General features: G+C 44.3%; 1 protein-coding gene across 1 annotated transcript in view; it reads left to right on the top strand.

Moving 5' to 3' along the window:
• Positions 1 to 26,432, top strand: part of DLG2 (discs large MAGUK scaffold protein 2) — an 880,772-nt gene that overhangs the window by 448,223 nt on the left and 406,117 nt on the right. The window contains exon 7 of the mRNA XM_081859540.1: positions 2,321 to 2,482. Coding sequence (XP_081715666.1) covers positions 2,321 to 2,482 — 162 coding nt within the window. The remainder of the gene's footprint in view (positions 1 to 2,320; positions 2,483 to 26,432) is intronic.

The raw sequence follows: 26,432 nt of genomic DNA, 5'->3' as shown, positions 1-26,432 counted from the left end.
GGGGAGGAAGGGAAAGGAGAATGTTAGCCGCTTTGAGACTCCTTCAGGTAGTGATAGAGCGGGATATCAAATCTAAACTCTTCTTCTTCTTCTTCTTCTTCTTCTTCTTCTTCTTCTTCTTCTTCTTCTGTACCCCAAAAGCGTTCCTCATATGGCTCATCAAACTGCTTAAAAAACAACAACGGCCCTGTTGAATGCAGTTTAATTATTGCAGAACCTCTGCCTGGCATGCAGAAAAGCCCCGGTTTCCATCCATGGCATCTTCAGAAAGGGCTGAGATAGAATCTCACCTGAAATTCCCAGGAGCTTCTGAGCTAGATGGACCAATGGGTCTGGTTTGGAATAAGGCAGCTCCCTCTCTTCCCACTGAAAGCTGATTCAAGAAATTCGTGTTAATATCTTTCATGTAAAAATCCTGAATTTACTTTAACTGGGGGAACTTCCCTGTCTGCCTTTCCTGCTTTGTTGATATTGTTTTAAAGAAAACCACAACAGCTCTCAGCCTGCAACTGTACTTCCGAAAGGATCTGAGACAATACTGTGCCCTGCAGCGTTGATCCTTCCATTTAGCTACCTTAAACAAACACTGAGATTTCTAGATTCAGGTAGGGAGCTGTGTTGGTCTGACACAGCCAAAATAAATTACCAGAACAAACTTAGTTGGTCTCTAAAGTGCTACTGGACGATTTTTTAATTTTTGTTGTTGTTTTGACTGAGATTTGTCTCTCTGTGTTGTTGTTTTTAAAAAGATGGGCACATTTTTATTTTAACAGCTCACAGTGGCACAATCCACACTCCTCCATTAGAGGTAATTGCAGGGCATTTGAAATCATCTGTTGTGGGTTGGCGACAGCATACAGTGCCTTGTTGGTAGTAGGCACTGATTTGCAATCCAGGTAGGTAGCCGTGTTGGTTTGACACAGTCAATATATATATAAAAATAAACAAATGTCCAGTAGCACCTTAGAGACCAACTAAGTTTATTCTTGGTATAAGCTTTCGTGTGCATGCACACTTCTTCAGATACCGATCGTTCATCACCCACCTACTCTTTGGGAAGATGTGAAACAATGAGTGTGTGTGTGTGCATGCATGCATGCATGGAGGGGCAAGGGCTTTTGCCCAACTGCAGTTAACTGGGGAAGAAAGGGCAGGCAGTTCCTAAGGCAGACCTTGCATCACTTGTGAATCGCCAAGTTGGATATATCTCAGCAGCCGTGTGTCATGGCCTGCCAGGAGCTTGACATTCTCCCTGGTTTTTCAGTCCCAATCAGAGACACAAAGCAGAAGATGGTGGAGCCCCAAGTGGTGAGACTGTGTTTCACGTGGCAGTAGTGCAGCGATAAGAGACCTAAGTTCAAGAGCTGGGAGATCGGCCTTTGGAGGTCTGCAAGATCAGAAAAGAACTAGGCTTGGTGGAAACCTGTATGGAAGTGTGTGCTTAGCATTTCCAAACCCCATATCAGTGGTGTAGCGTGGGTTGTCAGCACCCGGGGCAAGGCAAGTGATTTGCGCCCCCTAACCCGTGGATTTGCCCTAACCCCAGAAGTTGCGCCCGGTGTGGCCGGCCCCCCCTGCACCCCCCACGCTATGCCACTGCCCCATATCTCTCCCTTTCACTTCTTGGGAGAACCTCCTGATACACTTTATTATGCTCAGCAAATGTCCTTCATTTCTTTACATCCGCTATGACTTAAGGCAGATCATATAGCAGGCCTTGTTAAACCTTTTAAGAGCTGGTGGAACAGTGTCATACCAACATGGAGCTCAAAAGGTGCTTTTGGTCCTAACCGCGTTTGTCTTCTCCTTAGGAAGGTCACAATTCAGAATGTAAAATTCACCGTAGGGTTGAGGGAGAAATTCAGTTCAATTCACATTTAAAGGTGAACTTACCTAATCTGCACTTTCTGAAAATGTGTGGTCAAAAAAGCAGCCGTCCTTCAAAATCCGTACACTTCTGAATTTTGCAATATGGTTCTCTAGCCCCAACACTGCATATACTAGGGTGAGGTGTGAATTTTTTTAAAAAAAAACGTACACTGGTGAAAATAACATGCAAAAAATGCATTGTATCAGGGGAAATTGCTTTGCAAAAATGTGTACTTTAGGTCAAGTCCATGCAAAAATGTGTGTATAAGGAGAAATTTGTGGATTTGTTCTTTTTTTTTTAATAAAAACAAATAGCACGCCAATGTGGAGAACTGAACTGAACTTAAGAAGGCAAAAATGAGAAACTGTCAGAAACCAAAGCTGGCAGATTCACCCATCCCTATTTCACCGTTCCTTAATATTCTCCCCCCCCCCCCCTTTTGCCTCCCAGAAGTATCGCTACCAAGATGAAGATGCTCCACACGACCATACTTTACCTCGCTTAACTCACGAAGTGAGAGGGCCAGAACTAGTTCACGTTTCTGAAAAGAATTTATCGCAGATAGAAAATGTCCACGGATACGTCCTGCAATCGCACATCTCGCCTCTGAAGGTCAGTAACGCTTCTCCATGGCAGCTTCTGAGCCTCCCCAATAAAAATAAACAAAATAAAAGACACAGAGAGAAGTAACTGGATTTTTAAAAGCTGCAGGTGCCTCCTTGTCTTAAGCTGTTTGTTGACGGGCCTTTGTGCAAATCACACCCTCTGGCAACCGTTTAATTCTTGGCACGTCTGCCGTTGTCGAAATGTTTAGCGCTGATGTGCAACAGATCTTGGTGCAACAGGCTTGTATTGGAGCTGCGACAGAGCTAGGGGAGTTTTCCTAAAGCAGGGAATAATTCCATGTATCAACTTTTAAAGAGTGGATAAGCATAACTGGGAGGCAATTGGTTTTTTTTTTCTGTTTTCACAGTGCTGGCTCAATCCTTGCTTGTCCTTGTTGCAAGATAAATGAAGTATTTATATTGACAGATAATAATCGACCGAGTCCTTTGTTTGGGGGGTAGACACAGACAAGAAGTTGCTCCTAAATTTCTAGGAATCGTGTGAAAGAGAGAATTGTGTTTGCCACCATCAGGTCATTGTTTACTCAACTGGTTGCTGTTGCCGTGGGTGAAAAGAGGTTTGAAAAAGAGGGATTATAGCATCATAGGATTGTAGAGTTGGAAGAGACCCCAATGGACATCTGGTCTAACCCCTGCAATACAGGAATCACATACCCCTTCCTACCCATGGCTATTCACTAAAACAAAATGAAATATATTAAAATTCAAAGGCTTACGACATGAAAAGTGTTACAAGCTTCAGATAATAGAGTGGCTTCTTCAGACAGCAAGATAATTGCTTTCTGTTCTATCATTAAAGGTAATAGGTAATAGGTAAAGGAGCCCTGGATGGTTATGTCCAGTCAAAGGCGGCTATGGTGTTGCGGTGCTCATCTTGCTTTCAGGCCGTGGGTGCCGGCGTTTGTCCACAGACAGCTTTCTGGGTCATGTGGCCAGCAGGACTAAACTGCTTCTGGTGCAGCGGAACACCGTGACAGAAACCAGAGTGCACAGAAACACCATTTACCTTCCCACCACAGTTGTACCTATTTATCTACTTGCACTGGCATGCTTTCGAACTGCTAGGTTGGCAGGAGCTGGGACAGAGCAACGGGAGCTCACTCCATTGCAGGGATTCGAACCACCCAAGAGGCTCAGTGGTTTGGACCACGGCACCACCCATCCTTTACCTTTACCTCTATCATTCACTGCAAGGCTGACTAACATTTGACCCTTCAGGTGCTACTGGAGTACAGTTCCCATCATCCCTGATCATTTAACCCAAAGTAAGACACTTTTTCAGCTTAGTGAGGTGCCGTTTGTAAAGCTGAAATGTTTAAATGCCCACAATGTTTCTTGCAAGGCAGGAGAAAATGAGAAATTGACTATGCCCCCACCACATCCTACCCTTGGGCTAGTGGTGGCCATCTGCTGACTCTGGCCCAAGGTCAGGCAATACAGAGCCTGACCATTTATATCCCGCTGTGAAGAATTCCAGAGCATGAACTGGGGATCTCCTGCTCTGAGGCTAGCAAGCTACCTAGGATTTGTGTGGGTGCCCAGGTCTCAGAGGTTTCTTCAGTCATAGAAGGGAATAGGGGTGCGTAACATCGGTACATGTGATTGGCAGTCAGCATGAGGCCTGTGGATTGGCCAGGCCATAGCGATGCAGCAGCCCTGTCAATTTTGATGAGCGGGATCAACCCTCACAACCACATTCTGAAGGAGAAACCAAAAAATGCAGGCAATTGTGTTGATGCATTATTATGTGTGCATCTGCAGGCACACAAAATACAGAATACAATGACCTATGAATTAGGATCAGTCTTCCAGCAGTTCTGTGTAGAGTTTCCTGGAAGTTAGCTACATTGAACTCAGTGGTACATACTTCTGCCTACACTGGCTCAAAATAAAACACAGTGAGTATTAACAATCAACCATCTGAAATGCAACTTTTAGATTTTCATTGGAAATGCAGGTCACGCTGCAAACAAGTGTTACCATTGAAACTGGTGTGAAGTAGGAACCCCGTCAAAGAAAAGGAAAGAAGTATCTGCCTTCCTTCTGATTATTTGCCTGTATGCTGACCTATCTCACAGACTAACTTTAAAAGCCTCTTCATCTCATTCAGTTGCCAGAGCTAAAAGGGTAGGTCATTTACCTTGGTGCTCCAGCAGAGCTGAGCTCCCTTTTCCTGTTATCCCCTCCAACACACCACTGGCAGGCCTGTCCTGCTGCCCTTGTCCACTATTGTGCTCAAGTTGAAGTCGCTGTTTCCCTTCCAGCAATGAAAAACAGGGAGCCTTTTGCTAGAAAGTTCCTATCCTGGGTCTAGATTTGGGTTTGACTCCTTACCATTTCAGCTTGGCCCTGGTACTCTGTCGTTTATCGGATTACTCTTAGGAAACAGTAGCTTTTTGGTTATTTGGTTATTTGGACAGAGTTGGCATACAAAAGGGTGCTTTCAGTGGGAGCCAGAGCAAACTACTGATGGAGACATCCCACCTCTTCATAAATTAGTCATCTGTATCTTCCACATGCCTAAAGCAAAGCCTTAGCTTTACTTCCTCTGCATTGTGCATACGATGCCAATTCAAATTGCAGAGATTAGGTTAATGTGTATTGACTCTGCATTGTGATGTGAAAGGAAAAGCTATTATTCCAGATATCATATTCTGTGTCCTTCCAGTGGTCTGCCGCTAGATGGTGCAGTTAGCTGGTGATCTCTTTGGTCCAGGGATTGCGATCAGTAGGTCTTCCGTTAGCCGAAATCTGAACCTGGGAGTCTAAGGGACTTGACCGAAGCGGGGCGGGGAAACAAATAGAGGTTCACTGTGAAATTCTTCACTGACTGCGACTCAGTGGCAATGCTTTAAGGACCACTAGACATCTTCACTTTTAAACAAGCTGGGGATTGCATGGAACAAAACTTCATCTGAAGCAACATGTCAAGAAGACTTTTGTTTTAAGCATCTTCTGCTTGACAGAGGCTTCTGGATAATTTTGAGGGTAACAGAAACCTTTGATAAGATGACCCAAATGTTTCTGGTTACTGTTGACTTAGAATCAGCTGCATAGAATTGCAGAGTTGGAAGGGACCACAAATGTCATCTAGTCCAAACCCCTGCAATGCAGGAATCTTTTGCCCAATGTTAGGCTTGGACTTGGGATGGGAAAGCTCTGATAAAGGTAAAGGGACCCCTGACCATTAGGTCCAGTCGTGACCGGCTCTGGTGTTGCGGCGCTCATGTCGCTTTATTGGCCGAGGGAGCTGGCGTTTGTCCACAGACAGCTTCCAGGTCATGTGGCCAGCATGACTAAGCCGCTTCTGGCAAACCAGAGCAGTGCACGGAAATGCCATTTACCTTCCCGCCGGAGCGGTACCTATTTATCAACTTGCACTTTGATGTGCTTTCAAACTGCTAGGTTGGCAGGAGCAGGGACCGAGCAACGGGAGCTCACCCCGTCGCGGGGATTCGAACCGCCGACCTTCTGATCGGTATGTCCTAGGCTATGTTGCTGGACTACAATTCCCATCTTCATCCCTGACCATGTTGGCTGGAGCTGATGGAAATACAACATCTGGAGAGCTATAGATTCCCAGCACTGGGACAGGAACTAAGAGAGGGCTTTTGGGCAGTCATGAAGGTAGAAAGATAATGTGTGCTTTATTCTTTTAAAAAAAGAAAGAAAAGAAGACCATTTTTTTTCCAAGGTGTTCTTTTCAACTTCCTAGCTGCATCTGCAATTCAGATGTGCCAGTTTATTAGGCCCTCTCATCCCTCTCTGCCTCTGATTGAAGCACCGTCAAATGCAGTTCCTCCAGGGAATATAACTAATCAGCGTTTCTGAAACAAGAGCAAAATGTGCATTTGCTAAAACGAGTCTTTGGGATTTGTAATTACGCTGCTTTTTTGTTTTTGTTTTGCTTCCTGCAACTGTGATAGCTTAGAACATTTTGAGAAGCTCTGTGTGCTCGGCTTCTGTGCCAGAAGAGCCAACTCCAGCTATTGTCAGGTCCCACCCACTGCTGCCTTGGCTCCACTCCTTGTCCTATTGGATCAGGAATGGGGGAAACACTCCACAAAATCTCCAGGAGCTGCTGAACTGCAGTTCCCGTTAGTCCCAGCCAGCAGTGCCAATGTTCAGGGATGATGGGGGGGGGGGGGTTATTTGACTCATGTTTGAATGTGGAGCTCTTCTTCCCTTGATGGTGCATAAAAATGTTTGATGTCTTATTTTTATTATTATTTACTTATCTAGATTACTTTTATTCTGCTTCATGGTCCTGAGAGGATCTCAAACCGGTCCATAAAGATAATAATAATAATAATAATAATAATAATAATAGTAGTAGTAGTAGTAATAATAATAATAATAATAATAATAATAATAATAATATATTGAACTTCTATCCCAGCCTTTTTTCTCCAATAGTTTAAGGTGACATAAATGGTTCAATAATAATAATAAGAAGAAGAAGAAGAAGAAGAAGAAGAAGAAGAAGAAGAAGAAGACACAAGTGGCACTGTGGTCTAAGAAGAAGAAGAAGAAGAAGAAGAAGAAGAAGAAGAAGAAGAAGAAGAAGAAGAAGAAGACACAAGTGGCACTGTGGTCTAAACCACTGAGCCTAGGGCTTGTCGATCAGAAGGTCGGCGGTTCGAATCCCTGTGACGGGGTGAGCTTCCGTTGTTCGGTCCCAGCTCCTGCCAAGCTAGCAGTTTGAAAGCACGTCAAAGTGCAATTAGATAAATAGGTACCGCTCCAGCGGGAAGGTAAATGGCATTTCCGTGCGCTGCTCTGGTTCACCAGAAGTGGCTTAGTCATGCTGGCCACATGACCCGGAAGCTGTCTGCGGACAAATGCCAGCTCCCTCGGCCTGTAGAGTGAGATGAGTGCTACAACCCCAGAGTCATCCACAACTGGACCTAATGGTCAGGGGTACCTTTACCTTTAATAATAATAATAATATACCCCACCCATCTGACTGTGTTGCCCTGGCCATTTTAGGTGGCTTCCAGCATAATAAAAGCACAGCAAAACATCACACATTAAAAACTTCATGATACAGGTCTGCCTTTAGAAAGTTGAATAGTTGTTTATCTGTTTGAAATCAGATGGGAGCGTGTTCCGCAGGGCGGGCGCCACTACTAAGAAAGCCCCCTGTCTGGTTCCCTGTAGCATCATTTCTTTCAGCTGGAAACCACCAGAAGGCCCTCAGTGCTGGATCTCAGTGTCCAGGCTGAACGATGGGGGTGGAGATGTTCCTTCAGGTATACAGGGCCAAGGCCGTTTAGGGCTTTAAAGGTCAACACCAACACTTTGTATTGTGGTCAGAAACATACTGGAAGCCAATGTAAGTCTTTCAAGGCCGGTGTTATGCGGTCTTTGTGGCTGCTCCCAGTCACCAGTCTAGATGCCACATTCTGGTTTAGTTGTAGTTTCCGGGTGACCTTCAAAGGTAGCCCCACGTTGAGCGCATTGCAGTAGTCCAAGCAAGAGATAACTAGAGCATGCACCACTCTGGCGAGACAGTCCGTGGGCAGGTAGGGTCTCAGTCTGCGTACCAGATGGAGCTGGTAGATAGAATTGACCTGTGCCTCTATGGACAGCTGTGAGTCCAAAATGACTCCCAGGCTGCTGCCTGGTCCTTCAGTTATAAGGCAGCATACTATTTTCCTAACACCTCGCTTATTGTTATTATTTATTTTACTAGATAGGAGCATAGGAATCTGTCTTATACAGTGGTGCCTCGCAAGACAAAATTAATTCATTCCGCGAGTCTCTTCGTCTTGCGGTTTTTTCGTCTTGCAAAGCATGGCCATTAGTGGCTTAGCGGATTAGCGCCATTAGCAGCTTAGCGGCTATTAGCGGCTTAGCGGCTTAGTGGCTATTAGCGGCTTAGCGGCTTAGAAAAAGGGGGGGAAAGGGAAAAAACTCACAAGAACTCGCAAGATCTTTTCGTCTTGCGAAGCAAGCCCATAGGGAAATTTGTCATGCTAAGCCCATAGGGAAATTTGTCATGCTAAGCACCTCGAAAACAGATAACTCTTTCATCTAGCGAGTTTTTCGTCTTGCGAGGCATTCGTCTTGCGTCTTGCGAGGCATTCGTCTTGTATTAGGTCAGACCATTGGTCCATGTAGCCTTGTATTGTCTACACTGACTGGAAGTGGCTCTCCAGTGCCTCAGGCAGGATGTCATTTCCAACCCTACCGGGAGCTGCTGGGAATTGAACTTTTGGGACCTTCTGAGCGCAAAGGATGCACTGTAGCAGTGAGTCACAGCCCTGCCACAGGTACAGAGGCGGGTGTGGTTAACATCACAGAGCAGGCCTTCAAGTGGGCTTTAACCTGGCTGGGTTGGATGTAGCGGCAACACTCAAGCCATCACCCCCATGGCTCTTTTGATCTTATTTCAGAACACTGAGGATAGAGCGAATTGTCCCCAAATTTCCCAGAACTGTTTGTTCTCTTCCCAGATGAAGATCTGATGAGACATGTTATTACCTGAAAGGGCCTAGCAAATGATATTCCCAGCCTCAGTATACTTCCCTTGAAGATTAAAGGGTGGGTTGGGCAGAAACAACAACAACAACTCCTTTTATTCCTCTTTCCAGAAAATTTAACAACAGATGATGGGTGGGTAGCTGGCTGTCAAATGCTGCTTTGATGCTGCCCGTCACAAGCAGTTGCTTATTTTTATTTTTATTTTCTGGAGCAAAAGAAAGCGCATTCCTGTGGTTTGCTTTGAATTGCTGACCCCCTCCTCACCCAATTAAATTGTTGCCTGACGAACAATTTGATTAGATCTCTTACACCTGTCAAATGCCAAAATGATGAACAAATATGTCGTGTGCACATCTGCTTCAATTGGACTAATAGCCATCATCTGTGGGCTTCGAGGTAACAATCAAATGCATTAAAACTGAGTTACAGTTTGAGGTTAGCAGGACAGCTGTGATAGGAAATGGCAACAGTGTGTTGACAGTCTTTGCATTTAACTAGCATGGTTCAGGTGTACAGTGTGCCATCTTTTTTTGAGTCTAGGGATCCAAGAAGAGAGTAGGGACACATGTTTGGTTGAAGAGCAAGTGCTTCAGAGTTTGCCTGGTTCCATTCGGGGTCAAATCCAAATTCCAATTGCGAAAAACAAAGCTTTGTTCCTCCCCTATTCACTATTACAGGAAAATTTAAAATGGCTATACCTCTCCTTGCTTTTGACAGAAGTGGGTAAAATTTGTGGGCATAACTGTCCCTTCTGTGTGAATAAAGCCTTTCAGACAAATAGGCCAGGGTTTTTTTTGTGGGGATACTTAAAATAAGAAGGTTATAACTTTCATATTTTTTTGCAGAATTGGGTGAATTTTTTAGGCATAGTAGCCTCTTCAGATGCGATTTGTGGGAAATCTGTTTGTATGAAAGTGGCATGCATGAGAGAGGTGCCCCTAGGTAAGAAATGTGCCCAACTCAGAATGGATGCAGGGGGTTTTGTGATCAGTACCTTTAAAGTTTATTTTAGGTGGTACACTAAAAAAAATTTGCTTCCCTCGCTGAGGCATACATTGGGAAATGTAGGAAAGCAAATGGTAAAGTTTCAGAAGGATAGGTGCAGGGGCTAGGGAGTAAAGATGATTTTAAAAAAAACACACAACAGGTTCAGGCCTGTTTTCTACGCAATCAGCAGCAGAAAACACAGAAATGAAATGCAAAGCTGAATTGACAGGAATTGATGTATGGACATTTAGCAGAGGCAGGGCTTGAACATGTAGTACTTTTCAAGCAAGCACCACAAACAGAACTAGCAAAGAGAACGGAACACACAAGAACAAGGTGATATATTACTCCTTCCCTCCAAAGCACTGTAATTGGAGAGTCCTGTCAAATATTATTTCCTCTGATTGCAAGCTAGGCTTGCTAGTCACAAAAGTGCTCCCCCTTCCCCTGTTTTCCCACTCTGGCATTTTCATTACATGCCAAGCTTGGGGGAAAATGTTTGAGTTTTGGCAGACACACTGTCTGCAGTGTTTTTTCAATGTCCAAATATCCAAGGCACCCATAAGCATTCATAAGATCCCAACCACCAACGGGACCAAATTGTTGTGATTGATGCACATCCCTAATACATACATACATACATCTAGAACATGGGTCGGCAAACTAAGGCCCTTCTAAATCCAGCCCGCAGATGGTCCAGGAATCGCCGTGTGGATCGCTAGTGCCTGCTTTCTTTCCCCCTCCCTCACACGGTGGCGGTGGCGCCTCCTCCCTCCCTCCTCCTGGCTTCTCCCCGCCCTGCCTAGAGGAGGAAGGGGGGCTGAGCTTTGTTGCTGCCAGCCCCTCTCTGGAGCCCTTTCATGTGCCGCTCATTGTCCTGCCTCTGCCAGCCCCTGCCGCTTGCAAGACTCAGGAGCCGCAGCTGGCTGAGTGCCCTTCTTGAGCGGCTGCCATTTAAAGCAGCCCCTCTCCTGAGTCCTTTCACACGCTGCTCATCACCCCTCCGCCGCCGTTCATTTTTTTCCTTCTTCAAAATATATAGTCCGCCCCCCCCACAAGGTCTGAGGGACAGTGGACCAGCCCCCTGCTGAAAAGGTTTGAGGACCCCTGATCTAGAAGAATGTTTTGTTGGAGGCGGTTAAGTGAATGGTGATAAGGAAGCTAGTTTGGGTAGCGGGAAGAGGGGAATTTGTAAATGTAGGGGTACATCTCCTTTACCATTACATTTTCCAGAGGAAAGGGAAGCAGAGGGCTCACAGCTTAGGGGTTGAGAAGTCCCCAGGGTCAGTCCCTGTCATCTTGTTAAAAGATCTCTGGTTTCAGGGCCAGAGAATTTCTTTCCTTAAGATATTGGAAAACCACTGCCAGCCATGATAGACAGTTACTGAGGTACTGTTTGTTACTCTGTTATGTCTTTTTACATTTTTATATTGTAAGCTTCCCTGTGATCCTTGTATGAAGGACGGTATAGAAATAGAAATAGAAATAGAAATAGAAATAGAAATAGAAATAGAAATAGAAATAGAAATAGAAATAGAAATAGAAATAGAAATAGAAATAGAAATAGAAATAGAAATAGAAATAGAAATAGAAATAGAAATAGAAATAGAAATAGAAATAGAAATAATAGAAATAGAAATAGAAATACAGGGGGCAGTGGTATTGAGGAACAGTACGACTTGCTATATAGTTTCAGATATGGGTCTTTGTTTTATGCCCAAGTTTTCTGCAGACACTGGCAGCAGGCCTCCACTTTCTTAACCATGGGCCTGTGAATTGAAAGCCTATTCTTTTAAAAGTGAAAGTGGAGGTTATTGGGCTTCTGGAAATGCTAATCACCAGGCTGGTAGTTTGCTCAAGTCCACAGTCCCTGGTGCAATGGCAGCTATGCAAATCTCTTAAATCCTTTGGTTATGAGGGATTTGGGTCTAAGGATGTTGCGGTGGCTTAGTGGATTGAAATTCTGTGTTTTGCAGAAAGCAATGATGTGCCAAGGACAGGAAACTGTGGATGAATGGGAATGGGAAAGCCTAGAATGCCGTCGCAGTCGCTAACACACCAGCGTGATGTACATCTGCTTTCAGTCTTCAACATCTTCAGGCACAAAAAAACCCCCCTAAACAATTAAAAAACTTGGTAATTGACTTTGTGAAATGTTTTAGAGCTTGACGATAAATCTGATGCTAGGCGCGGAAGGTGGAGGACGGTAATGGTGTTGTCAACACGTTTCCACTTCAAAGTGGACACTTGTTTATGCTGAAAATCACACCTTTGATCAATAGGTAATTAGATTAGGAGAAGGGAACAAAACTGTTTAGTGATTAAGAAGCCGTACGTATGTGTGTGTACGTATGAGACTGATTGAGTTTTTACATGAATTGCTGGTCCAGATGATGCGAGATCTTCTGATTTGATGCTAATATTTCACTCTCCAATCTTTGCATAGCCTTTGCTATTCATACTTGGCTTTTGTAGTTTCATGCTATGGGATGGATATAGGTTTGTTGTGGGTCCTACTGGTAAAGCAGCAAGATCTCACCTCCTTCTTCCCCACTTCCTTCAAGAGAACATTATTTGCTCATTTCCACTTTTATCCACCCTGCTTGCCAGTGCATAGAAGTATGTTCACAAAAGTATGTTCAACAGGGAAAAGTCATTTGCATGTAAAGGCCCATGCACAAAGGCCTCCTTGATCAATAAAACACATGGACACCAGTATTTTAGGTTAATGGACTAATAAAGGCCACAACTTTATTGGTTACAGAATGTGAGTGGTATTAGCTTTAGGCACTGGACCTGACAGACTATATCTGACTTCCTGCCTGCCATGCAGGAAGTCTAAAAAGTCTAAAAAGGGTTAACCACCAACAGGGGGAGCCCTGTTGATGTACATCAACTTGGAGCTCCCCCTAAGGTCACCCCCTAGGGTCATCCTCGCGGCGCTTTCAACAGAAACGCTTAGAGTCCCAGGTTTTTCCCAGTGCAATCTTTTTAATGTGAGCAATATACAGGTATTTACAAAAACAGTCCAAACAGAGTACCTGCTCCTTAAGGCAAACGAATACTCTCCACACAGCATCACCTCACCACACCACAGCACAACCACCACAGCAACCACACCCACTGTTAAACAGGCTTTCCTTTTTAAAACAGGTGATAGCCAATCACATTAATCACACACTCCTGCTGAGTCACTCTGACCCAGCACTTCACAGAGTATTGCATCATCCTGTTGAAGCCTGCAGACTTATTCAGTATCCTGCGAATCCCAACAGCCACGCCCCCCCAGCCAACCGGATTGGCTGGCTGCGGTTGTGATGCGACCCGGGGCTCCCTGAAGACGCGGGGGGTCTAGACACGCCCCACAAAGGGTGGGGGAGTGTGAGGCCAGCGCGCAACCCTGCCCCTCTGAGAAGAGGAGCGGCTTTCTCTTAAGGACTGGGAGAAAAAGTTCCAATAGAATCATAGAATCATAGAATCATAGAATCATAGAGTTGGAAGAGACCACAAGGGCCATCTAGTCCAACCCCCTGCCAAGCAGGAAACACCATCAGAGCACTCCTGACATATGGTTGTCAAGCCTCTGCTTAAAGACCTCCAAAGAAGGAGACTCCACCACACTCCTTGGCAGCAAATTCCACTGTCGAACAACTCTTACTGTCAGGAAGTTCTTCCTAATGTTTGCTAATGAAATGTTTTCCTAATGAAATGTGTGGTGCTTTCCCTCATTATAACAAATGAAGCATGTAGACAATCATGTCAGTCTGCAAATAAGTAATCTGCACTCACCCCTAGATTACCCCCTAACAGTTCCTTTTCAAATAAATTCAGCCCCTAGTGTTAATTACTGCCATTCATTACTGCCCAGAACACCTCTAAATACAGTAATATTAAAGTAATTTATTTCCCTAAATATCCTACACAGTAACCCTAATAACCCCCCCAAAAAATAACTTTTCCCAAAAATTTTTTCCCCACCCCAAATTATTTCACGCATCCTAATTGATTACTGTAAATCAATTACAGTGGTTTGAATCTACATAGTGTTGACAGAGAGCCTTCACCTCCTGCGTTAAAGTGCGGGTAGGCGATTGCAGACATGCAGCTGAGAGTTCAGGATGTGTCGGACATGCGACTTTCTGACCGTAAAGCAGACTTTCCTAAAATTTGGTGTTCGAACCTCACCTTTATTATGGATTAGTTCCACCTTCGTAAACATTTCCTTAGACTGTCAATTTTTTTTGGCACAGAGAAAGCCATGAAAGCAAAGTTTGCTCAGTTAAAACAAATGACTTTTGCATCCCATCCCAGGTCCTTAGCTCGCCTCAAAAGAGCTTGCTGTGTCAGCTCTTGAACAAATCAGCTCTACAGAACCTCAGCTGCTGGAACAAGACAGAGCGTCTTACAAAAGGTCAGCTACTTTGCAAGGCTTTTTTTTTTTTTTTTTTGCTGAATAGGATCTCCTATTTAGCCCGAAACAGATTTTCCAACATATGCATCAGTGAGAAATTGCCAGTTGAAGAGATTCAGCAAGTTGTAGCAAAATGTTGTTGTTTTTAACAATCATTACACCTGTATCCCACCTTTCATGCAAAGAACTCAAAGTTCTTCCACCCCTATTTTATCATCACAACTATCCAGTAATGTAGGTCAGGCTGGGAGATGGTGACTGGCCCAGGGTCACCCAGTGAGTTTCATAGATGAGTAAGGGTTTGAACTCTGGATTTGCCTGCACTCTGACCACACCACATTGGATGGATTTCTTACAGAGAACCTTTAGTAATAGAATAGGAGGGAATGTAAATTTCAGAACAGAGACCCTTTGGGCAGAGGTAAACAAACAGAATATGTGGGGGGTGGGGTGCCCAAAAGTTCCCCACCCTTGCTGTAAGCTGAAAGCCACTGGGAGGAGCGGCAGTATTATAACTGCCCCAGTGGCGTAGCGTGGGGGGTGCAGGGGGGCCGGCCGCACCGGCCGCAACATCGGGGGGGGGGGGCGCTCGCACTCGCAGTGCTAAAATCCACGGGTTAGGGGGCGCAAATTACTTGCCTTGCCCCGGGTGCTGACAACCCACGCTACGCCACTGAACTGCCCTAAGAGCTTAAGAGTCACCCATCTAATTTAGCATCTTGTTATCCAGCACTGTTTTCCTTGTGCTGCAGTTCAGATTCCACCAAATACTACATTGTTCATCTTGCTCTCTGCTGTTTTACATAACTTATATGTGTAACGTACAGGCTTCAGTGTAATAGAGAAGTCAAAGTACAGTGGTACCTCTGGTTACGAACTTAATTCGTTTTGAAGGTCCATTCTTAACCTGAAACCATTCTTAACCTGAGGTACCACTTTAGCTAATGGGGCCTCCTGCTGCTGCTGTGCTGCCGGCGCACAATTTCTCTTCTCATCCTGAGGTAAAGTTCTCAACCCGAGGTACTACTTCCGGGTTAGCGGAGTCTGTAACCCAAAGTGTTTGTAACCTGGGGTAGCACTGTAATGTAAAAATCAACAACCTTATTGTTAATTATTGTTGGGATTTTTTGTTTTGTTTTAGATAAATTGATGTTAATGAGTGCAGATTGTAGTCACTTGACAGACATCCACTTCTGACCACAAATGAAGTCATATTGCAGCAATTTCTGCTTCTGTTTCCATTTTTGTCAGAATTCTCTTACATCTATAGTATGAATGTTGCTGGTGGTATAAAAATATCAATGGTATCCCCGCCTTTCACTGAGGTGGTGATGTTCTTATCATGGTTAATGTTTGCCAGAGCCTTCAACACATATCTATCTATCATCCATCTATCTATCTATCTATCTATCTATCTATCTATCTATCTATCTATCTATCTATCTATCTATCATCTATATCTATATCTCTATCTATCTATCTATCTATCTATCTATCTATCTATCTATCTATCTATTATCTATATATCTATAGAGAGCCAGTGTGGTGTAGTGGTTAAGAGCGGTGGCCTCGTAATCTGGGGAACCGGGTTCGCGTCTCTGCTCCTCCACATGCAGCTCCTGGGTGACCTTGGGCCAGTCACACTTCTCTGAAGTCTCTCAGCCCCACTCACCTCACAGAGTGTTTGTTGTGGGGGAGGAAGGGAAAGGAGAATGTTAGCTGCTTGGAGACTCCTTCGGGTAGTGATAAAGCGGGATATCAAATTCAAACTCTTCTTCATCCATCCATCTATCTATCTATCTATCTATCTATCTATCTATCTATCTAAGTCCCTGTGAAATCTTTAGCCTCATGTCTTCACCTTCAGCATTGGACCATTATTTATACATGTCCAAATACTCTAAATTAAATATAATACAACACAAAGGTTGATACTTTCTGCTCAAGCTTTCCCCAGCGCAATTCTTCCCGAGGCGACGCAGAAAGCCCTGCTCCAAAATGGACTCGACCTCATTCCTGCATATTAAAGAAGTTGAGTTCGGTGGAATTCAATTAGTGTTTCACCTTCCACGCAGTTCCTCCAGCAACGGGCTTCTCTGCTGTGCCAGCAGTATTGAATTATGAGAGAGCTCATCTTAATTGAGTAGCTTGGGTGTCTTTGCTTTGTTTTGTATTTTTTCTTTTAAGAAAGGACGGGGAGGAAAGGAGAGGGAAATATTCCAAGTAGCCAGGGTGGAAATGCTCCCCACAGAGGCAGCTGCAGGCTTGCATTTAAAAGAAGAATATGCCTTGATGTTGCTGCTTGCAGGGAGACCCAGGGTGGTATCCAGCTAAGTTTGACTGGAAGCAGACCCTTTGAAATTAATGGACATGGCTACGTTAGCCATGCCTATTGATGTCAGTGGGTCTGCTCTGAGTAAGACTTGATTGAACCCCACCCCGGACTTTGCACCAATAAGCAGTGCCCATATGTGCAGGCCAGCAAATTTTAATAGCCGAAAATAGGTTTTGAAACTTGTGCATTTGCCTGACACTTGGGCCTGCAGGTGGAGTCAGAGGCGGCGCTTCAGGCCTGGGATTCCCAACCCTGTTTTTGCTACTGACTGTGCATGTAGAAACATGGGAAGCTGCATCCCAGCAAGTTAGAGCAATGGTCTATCTAGCTCAGCGTTATCTACAATGATTGGTTGTGGCTCTCCATGGATTCAGGCAGGGACTCTATCCCTGGTGATACCTTCTGCAAGCAAGGCAGATTCTCTATCCACTGAGACCTAGTCCTTCCCTTGCATGTGGAGTGAATTTTCTTAGGGGAGAAGTGACAGGCAGGATTTGTGGTCATATTTTCCCCTTAGCATGTTTGCCCCTCCCTCTTCTCTGCAATCCACTCCAACCAGTGTGGATTGCAATCAGTGAGAGCCAGTGTAGTGTAGTTGTTAAGAGCGGTGGACTCGTTATCTGGTGAACCGGGTTCGCATCTCCGCTCCTCCACATGCAGCTGCTGGGTGACCTTGGGCCAGTCACACTTCTTTGAAGTCTCTCAGCCCCACTCACCTCACAGAGTGTTTGTTGTGGGGGAGGAAGGGAAAGGAGAATGTTAGCCACTTTGAGACTCCTTCGGGTAGTGATAAAGCAGGATATCAAATCCAAACTCTTCTTCTTCTTCTTCAACCATGCTCTGAGATAAGAAAGAGGCTTTATCTGAGGTTGGTGTTTGGGTTTCTTCTGACTTGGTTCTTTATCAACCCACAGATTTTAATGAAAATTTGTGTTTAGATATGTAAGGACACGGGAAGCTGCCTTCTACCATTGGTTCATGTAGCTCAGGCTTCCTCAACCTCGACCCTCCAGATGTTTGGAGACTACAATTCCCATCATCCCTGACCACTGGTCCTGCTAGCTAGGGATCATGGGAGTTGCAGGCCAGAAACATCTGGAGGGTCGAGGTTGAGGAAGCCTGATGTAGCTCAATACTGTCTACACTGACTGGCAGCACCTCTTTGGGGGTTGATTTGGGAGTCTTTCTTAGCTCTCCCTGGAGATGCCAGGAATTAAACCTGGAATTTTCTTCTATCTTCCTTCATTTTTAAATTTGTGAATATGATGGGGGGCAAAGAGGAGAAGGAAAAGAATGGAAAACATACCCCCCCAAAAAACCCCATTTGCCTACTGCCATTGACAATATTTCACCAATCCAGATTTAAATGTATGAATTATACATATTGTACATAGACGTATTTGAGTCACAAGGGTTCAGATTCAGTGTTTCCAGATTTCCTGGTGGGAACCTTCTCAGGCGAAACTGTGGCAAATACAAGGGAAAAACAAAACCCTGAAACATCATTCTGGATTCACAAAATGAAGAAGAATAAGATTTTCTCTGCCCGCAGAGAATGAGCTGGTTGTGCCAAATGTGGGTGTTCAATAGGCACGGTGCTTATTGAGGCTGGAAACTGAAGAGGTGGTGGTGAGCGAATTCACTCACACACATACTTTTCCAATTTGTTCCTTTTAGTTGTACAATATGCAGAATATGGTCCCCTCCCCATTAGATCTTTTATCAAGCTGCTTTGGGATGTTTTTATTCTGTTTGCAAAAGGTGGGGCAGAAATTCCCCAAATACGTGTGTCAATCAGTTCTGACCCCACTCCTTTTCCAAGTCTGGTCATGACCATCCTTGCAAGATGTAGGCTATATGGCACCCTCCAAATGTTGGACAACAACTCTCATGGTCTATGGTGGCTGGGGCTGATGGATGTAGTGGTCGAGGGGTCGCCAACCTCTTTGGATCAGTGGGTGCATTTGAAAAGTGCGGGGGGCACTTGTCACAAAATAGCTGCTATTTGGGGCATGGCATAATATCAGATGCCTGCCATGGGAGTGTGGCATAACAGAAAATTCTTCTTCTTCTTTGGCAATCACTCGTAGCCGAGTAAGATTGTCTCCCATAAACAGTCCGTAAGTGACTGTGGTGGCCAATTCTGGATCCACAGTGGGGGCATTGGTTTTGGGGCAGGAGCTGATCACTGCGTGGATTTGCCAAGCCTGCCTTCCTCCTAGCATGTTTCTCCCTTGCGTCCTGAGTATGAGTGTCTTCAAAGCCCATGACACCTTTGGTAACAGAAAATTAGAGAGAAAGCCACTCCTGACAAGCTTATACTTGCAATGGGAAGTCAGCTATGTCATGCTGTAGATTTTATAAACACTCTGACTCTGGAGTTGCTGGAAATCACAAAAGGGGACAGTGTGCTGGTGCTTGGGATTCTGATTTTGGGATTCCACAGACCCTCCAAGTGTCCCTATTTTCCAGGGACAGTCCTGAATTTACAGAAGCCACCCTGCTTTCTGATTTGATCCTGGAATTCCCCCACTTTTCCTTAGGACATCCCTGTTTTCATTGGAGAAATGTTGGAGGCATCTAACGGACCATTCTGAGAACAAGATGCTGGGCCATTGATCTAATCCAGAAGACACTTTTTGTGTGCATATGCTCTTGCTATATATTCCTGTTTATAATTTTCAGCTGATGTGCTGCCTTAGTTCCCAAGAGTTGCAATGCATAAATGTTGCCTTGCTCTTCAGTTGTATGGCACTTATGAGACCGAGGAAGGCACAGCCTGACCTAGGGAACATATGATGCTTGACTGTAAACTTGGGAAATAATGTTAATGCTGAGATCTGAATAACTGCACCTTCATCCATAACTTTTGCCTTCCACGGTCTACCCTGGGGCAGTTGGAAATTGCTCAGCTCCCAGCAAAAGTCTCCGAGACTTTAAGTGTTTCCTCTTAGGCAATTTTCATTTATTGTGTTTATATTTAACAAAGCTAACCCACTTGATTGCATTTCATTGTGAATCACTTGGAAACTGGGACATTGTGTGCTCTGAAGAGGCGCAAGGGACAGGCTGGGTAGGTGGACATTACAGAGGCACAGTGAGTCATATTTCCTGCAGACCAGTAATTGAACAACATTGCCAAAATGACATTTCCTTTCTGAAAATCAGTCTCAGGACCATCTCAATATACAGTGAGGTTTTTTTGGGGGGGTGGTTGGGACAGGGCTAGGTTATATGCCTAAAACCCTTCTAATTCCTGGATCTGGCAAAGGTTAAAATCTAATGGAGGATTCAATTGCTGGAATAGCCAGGCCAGCTACATGGCAATGGCCCCCTAATATGGGTCGCTAAGGTAACAAAGGAAGCGACTCTGTGCTAGAACACAAATGAGTGCCCACCCTCAACCCTCAGGTAGTTAGAAGGACAAAAGGCAGAGTTGAGCTACAAGTTAGAAGCAGGCTGAGCAGTGGAGAGACTGAGTCATTCCTGGTTTCTGCTGGAATCCAAGGCTGTGGCTATGGGATGAAGAAGATCCTCTTGCGGTGTTAATGCTGTAAGCTCCTCCACTGTAGGCTCAGGTTGTATGTATGTGCAAATAAATCATATGTCATAAGGACACTGAACCTCATCCCAAGGGGCTTGGGACTGACTCCTGGAGTCTCACACTGCTTGGGGACTGGGGTGATGTGCAACAGTATTTTCATACGTTGTCACAAATGGGAGACCGTGCTGCCGAGATGTAAATTCTCTTGGAGATTGGGAGTGGAATAGTTTTTTGTTTTGTTTTTAAAGTTTTTGTTTGCAATTTCAACATAACAAAATATCAAAAACATATCATATTCATTCTTTTTCCCCTCCCCCCCACCTCCCCAATACCCCCCCCCGAGCATGTAGCAATACATGAATAAATTGTTTTCCTTGGCAGGTCTTGTCCTACGATCCCTAACAGAAATGCTTCTGGTTTTTCTTACAAATGTCATTTTAAACATTTTCTTCAATTCATTATATATCATTTCCCAATTTTTTTTAATTTCTCTACATTCCCACCACATATAATAAAAGGTCCCTTCCTTTTCTTTACATTTCCAACATATGTTTGACCCGGTTTTGTACATTTTTGCTATCTGTACTGGTGTCACATACCATCTATACATCATTTTCATATAGTTTTCTTTCAAAAGAGAACAGTCTGTAAATTTCAAATCTATTTTCCACAGTTTTTCCCAATCTTCAGATTCTATGTTATGTCCTATACCTTGTGCCCATTTGATCACGACCGATTTCACCTCCTCATCTTTTGTTTCCCATTCTAATCAAATACTATATGCACCCTTCAGCAACTTCACTTTCCCTTCTATGACTAGGAGTGGAAGAGTTTTTGATGGATCTTATAGCAGCACATAGAAGAGACTACAGGTGTATCTGTGATTTTTAGCAGCAGATGATTAAGTCTAAAGTACATAAAGAAGAACCTTCCTGGATCAGACCCAGAGACCAGTCTGGTCCCACACTTCCCAATCAGATGTCCATAGAAAGCCCACAAGACCCTAAACTTTAGCTGAGGCTCTTATTCCTCATTCTCTCTTTCCGAAAACAACCTGCCTAGGGAGTGCCAGGGCACCACCCCCTGTCTTGAAGTCAGTATGTGACTTCATAATAAGAGCCTGTTGGAGAAGGTCATTGACCCATCTAGTCCAGTGCACAGTTCTCACAGATACCTATGGGAAGCCTGAGCACAACAGGATGCTTGCCTCTTGCCCTTTCCAGCAACTGGCAATCAGAAGCAGATTGCCTCTGTCAGCGGAAGCTGGAACTCAGAGACTTCAATTTCCCTTGGCTTCCAGCTTTCTCTTCCCTCTTTATCTCCTGTTGAATGGATGCTAGCGGTCAGTTCCTTGCTGCCCCACAGTGAAATTAGCATTGTGCTCGCACAGGTGTTTTGATTGGCTTGTGGAGAGAGCGAGAAAGGTATGCAGGACACATCCACTCCAGTTATCTCTCAAGACATGATTTACTGCCAGCCATTGCGGTATTGCAGTAGTGTATGCAGACTTCTTTTTCTTCTATCCTCCCCCCACCCCACCCTCGCTAACTTGATGTAATGAGAGCTGGAAATAAACATTCTCTAAGTTCTGCCCAGAATACATTAAGGAGTCATTTTAATTTGGACAGCGCCTTAAATCAGAAGCAAGGGTTGTTTACTACCAGAGACCTAATTCGCTTCCAGACCATTTCAGTAAATGCGCATTCAGATTCCACATTTCTTCTTGGTCCTTGCAGCCAGCATCATGATGGGAACCCAAGCCTAGAAAATTGCCCTAAGCTGTGGACGTTTTGCACCACTATTAAATGTTTTGCTATAATTATATCTTCCTGTGTCTACATTAAGAAAACGTAAACCTATCATTGTGCAGCTCCCATTGGAGGATTTGTAATGCCTCATCACTATCCCAGATTAAATGCATGAAGTCAAGGTGGGGTAGGGGAGCAAAAGGGAAAGTGGGTTGCAAAAGAGACTACAGTGGTACCTCGGGTTAAGAACTTTGAGAAAAGCTTTGGAGTGGTAAGCCATGTTATGGTCCTGCTATCTTGGAACAGATGGGCAGGCAGCAAACATGGGTGTGTCTCTCACTTCTGTATGGTAGATTCTGTTCCCTTTGTTTCTTGGTTTATCGTTGTGATGGTGTTCAACCTCCTTTTATAATTGTATTATTAGATTGCTGTAACCCACCCTGGGGCCATGTGGTGAAGGGCGGGTAAGAAATATATACACCCACCCACACCCACCCACCCCTTGCGTTAAGAACTTAATTCGTTCTGGGGGTCCGTTCTTAACCTGAAATTGTTCTTAACCTGAGTTACCACTTTAGCTAATGGGGCCTCCCACTGCTTCCACACGATTTCTGTTCTCATCCTGAAGCAAAGTTCTTAACCCGAGGTAATATTTCTGGGTTAGTGGAGTCTGTAACCTGAAGCACCTGTAACCTGAAGCGCCTGTAACCCGAGGTACCACTGCACAGTGGTACCTCTACTTACAGATGCAATCCGTTCCGGGGTGACGTTTGCATTCTGAAAAGTCCGTAAATAGAGCTCCGCTTCTGCACATGCGTGTGACGTGATAGATCACTCCTGTGCATGCATGAAGCTCGCAGATCACTCCTGCACATGTGCGAAGCAGCAAACCCAGAAGTAAACACTTCCGGGTTTGCCGCGTTCATAACCAGAAAAAAACGCAACATGAAGCAAACACAACTTGAGGTATGACTGTACGGCATAGGAGCAAGAAGGGAGGGACACTGAGAGGAGGAAAGCAGTGGTTTAAAACAATGGAAGAAGTTTGAGTAAAGCAGGGATGGGGAAATGGCTGTTTTAAACAGCACCAGAATTTTGAGTAAAGTACCTTCAAACACTGGAATAATTGACGACTGCCCACCATTTATCTCTCTCACTCACACAAGGCAGCTGGAATTGGGAGAAGTTTGAGTACAGCGAGAAGGTAGCGATACTGAAAGGAAAATAGTTGTTTTAAACAATGGCAGAGGTTTGAGTAAAGTGGGCATGGGGTGATGCAGAAGAAAATGGTGGTTTTAAACAGCAGAAGTCTGAATAAAAGCTGCAGAATTGCTAAATAGAAGCATGCACACACCTCCGCTAGTTTTCTAGCAACAATAAGGTCGGTAGGCTCAACCCCATCCACCCACTGAAATGAAAAATTATGAACAGTGTCTAACTCTAAATCAACTCATGAAGGGGGGTGTTTTGACAGTGGATGGACTTTTGAGAAATTGGTTTCAGAGCAGCACTAGTTTGAAGTGGATTCAGCAGTAAATATCCTCTTGATCTGCTTTTGTCAGTATGATGCTAGCTTCCAGCTGTGTGACTCTGCAAGAATCCCTGCTTTCTGGAACAGCAAGTTCTTTACAACATGGATGATAATGAATCATCTAGGAGAGATTTCAACAAAAACTTCGTTTCCCTCACCTCTCCCTCCACATAAACACTTCATTGGCAGGCTTTCGATAGGCTTAAAAAATTATATCTGTTCATTAGATACTGTTGCAGTTTTCTCACAGTTGGCATAATGCTGATTCTATCAAGACTTGACAACGAATGCCCTGTTGATATTAATAGTTTAGGATGAGAAAGTGGAGCAATCTGTGGTTTTCTTTTACTCTGTACATTTCCATCTTCCAAATACAGGGGTACCTCTGGTTACGAACCTAATTCGTTCCGGAGGTCCGTTCTTAACCTAAATCCACTCTTAACCTGAGGTACCACTTTAGCTAATGGGGCCTCCCGCTGCCGCTGTGCGATTTCTGTTCTCATCCTGAGGTAAAGTTCTTAACCCGAGGTACTACTTCCGGGTTAGCGGAGTCTGTAACCCGAGGTGTTTGTAACCTGAGGTACCACTGTACCTTTCTGGCCAGTTGAAGACAAAGTAAACTCATCTTTGCATGTAACTTCATCTAAAGCTTCTTGCATACATCTTTGGGGTCAGAATGGACTGTAGCCTCTTAGGAAATGTCTTGAGATCAGGATAAGAGACTGGGTGGAAAATGCAGCCAAGTGACTGTGAAAAGGGCAAGATCAGTGTTGAAGCATTGCTAGGGACCGAGATTAAAGCAGCAAGTATGGTAATTCGGCCTGCACCTCAGGCTCACTACTGTTAATCTGATGGTACATTTTCAGGCCAACCAAAATATTGTCTTTTTTATAATAAAAAAAACCCCACCCCAAACTTAAACCACATGAATCATTTCTATGTCTGATGTGCAGTTCTTCTGTGGCTGTTGTTGTTTGTGGGGGGAAGGCAGTCACCTGTGGAGGGAATAGTCACATTTATGATCACAGCCAATCACAGATCATGTGATACTATGATGCTGTGTAATAATAATAATAATAATAATAATAAATTTTATTTATATCCCGCCCTCCCCAGCCGAAGCCGGGCTCAGGGCGGCTAACAACAATCAAACAATCAAACAATCAGATAATCGCACATTCTAAAAATATTTCATTATAAAAATCAATTAAAATCAAATTAATGGCAACTGATTAAGCAAGATTCTGTGCAGGTTGCCAGAGGAGGGAGTCAGGCTGCACCCTGACCAAAGGCCTGGTGGAACAGCTCTGTCTTGCAGGCCCTGCGGAAGGATGTCAGGTCCCGCAGGGCCCTAGTCTCTTGTGACAGAGCGTTCCACCAGATTGGAGCCGCAGCCGAGAAGGCCCTGGCTCTAGTTGAGGCCAGCCTAACCTCTCTGAGGCCTGGGACCTTGAGGATGTTATTATTTGCAGACCGTAGTCAATCAGATGTGGCTTCATGATGTCACAAAGCCATCTGTGGGTTGCCCTCACTCTGAATGGGTCATACTTTTGCTCCCTCTATATAAAAACAATCACACACTTTCTGCTTTCTGCAGCCAAGATCTGCAGAACCTCTCATAAGGAGAACTATGCTTGGGGAAATAACTGCCTGTGCTATATAACATACTGCCCATGAAACCTATGGGACTTTAAAAAGCAGTATGTGAGGCAGCATTGGGGGGGGGGGGTCTGATGTTCAAATAAATACCGTATTTTTTGCTCTGTAAGACTCACTTTTTCCCTCCTAAAAAGTAAGGGGAAGCGTGTCTGCGTCTTATGGAGCGAATGCAGGCTGCGCAGCTATCCCAGAAGCCAGAACAGCAAGAGGGATTGCTGCTTTCACTGCACAGCAATCCCTCTTGCTGTTCTGGCTTCTGAGATTCAGAATATTTTTTTTCTTGTTTTCCTCCTCCAAAAGCTAGGTGCGTCTTGTGGTCTGGTGCATCTTATAGAACAAAAAATGTGGTAATTGCTTTTCTTTCCATTGATTTATCCATCTGTCATTGGATTTCTATATCCACATGGCTATGCTGTTTGGTTACAGCTAAAATAGATCTTTGGATCTGAAACCATGTTTTACCTACCCATTTCATTTTGTGCACAGAGGCAAAGGTGAGGGAGGAAGGTGGCTAGGAGTTTAGCCTGTTCTGCAAGAATGCCTTGTGAAAGGAGCGATGGGGGAGACATGCTTGAAGGCTCCTTGAAGATGTATTTGATAGCATAAATACATTAACAGGTGCTTTTTAAGTATTCTCCTCAGCGGAATACATTATGGATATGACATTGCATGTAACCTATTAAGATATTCCCGAAAGTTCTTCTTTTCAGCTGGATGCACAATTTGACATTGACTACAGAATGAAATTACCATTTCTCTATCTCTCTGTGTATATATGTATGTGGGTATATAATATTCCTGCCGGTTTCTCCTCCGTGAAAGTTCTAGGCTAGCGAGTTGACAGTTTGAGTACATGTCACACAAATCTTTTACCCCACATAAAAATCAGCCAAGGACAAGCGCTGGAGTGTCTTATCCATGCTAATTTGATTTTTAAATTGCCCTGTGTATCCATCTGCACTTTATAGGAAGGCAGTGTATTTATATACGTATGCGATTTGTAAAAAGTTTGTTCGGAAAAGCAACTAGGCGAGTGTCTTGCGGGAGATATTTAGGAAATATATTTGGGACTTGGAATAGCTCCTGGAAGACAGTGAGGCATAGCCAAAGATAAGACCCCGAGTGAGCAATGGTGCGCAAATAAAGGAAGGTGGGGGTGGAGAAGAAGAAGAAGAAGAAGAACCAAACTTAACCAATAAATTGAATGAAGAGAGAGTGGGACTCTTATGCAAGAT

The sequence above is a fragment of the Podarcis erhardii genome, assembly GCF_964252035.2.
Source record: "Podarcis erhardii genome assembly, chromosome: 4".
NCBI lineage: Eukaryota > Metazoa > Chordata > Lepidosauria > Squamata > Lacertidae > Podarcis > Podarcis erhardii.
This window is presented reverse-complemented; position numbering and strand designations above follow the sequence as displayed.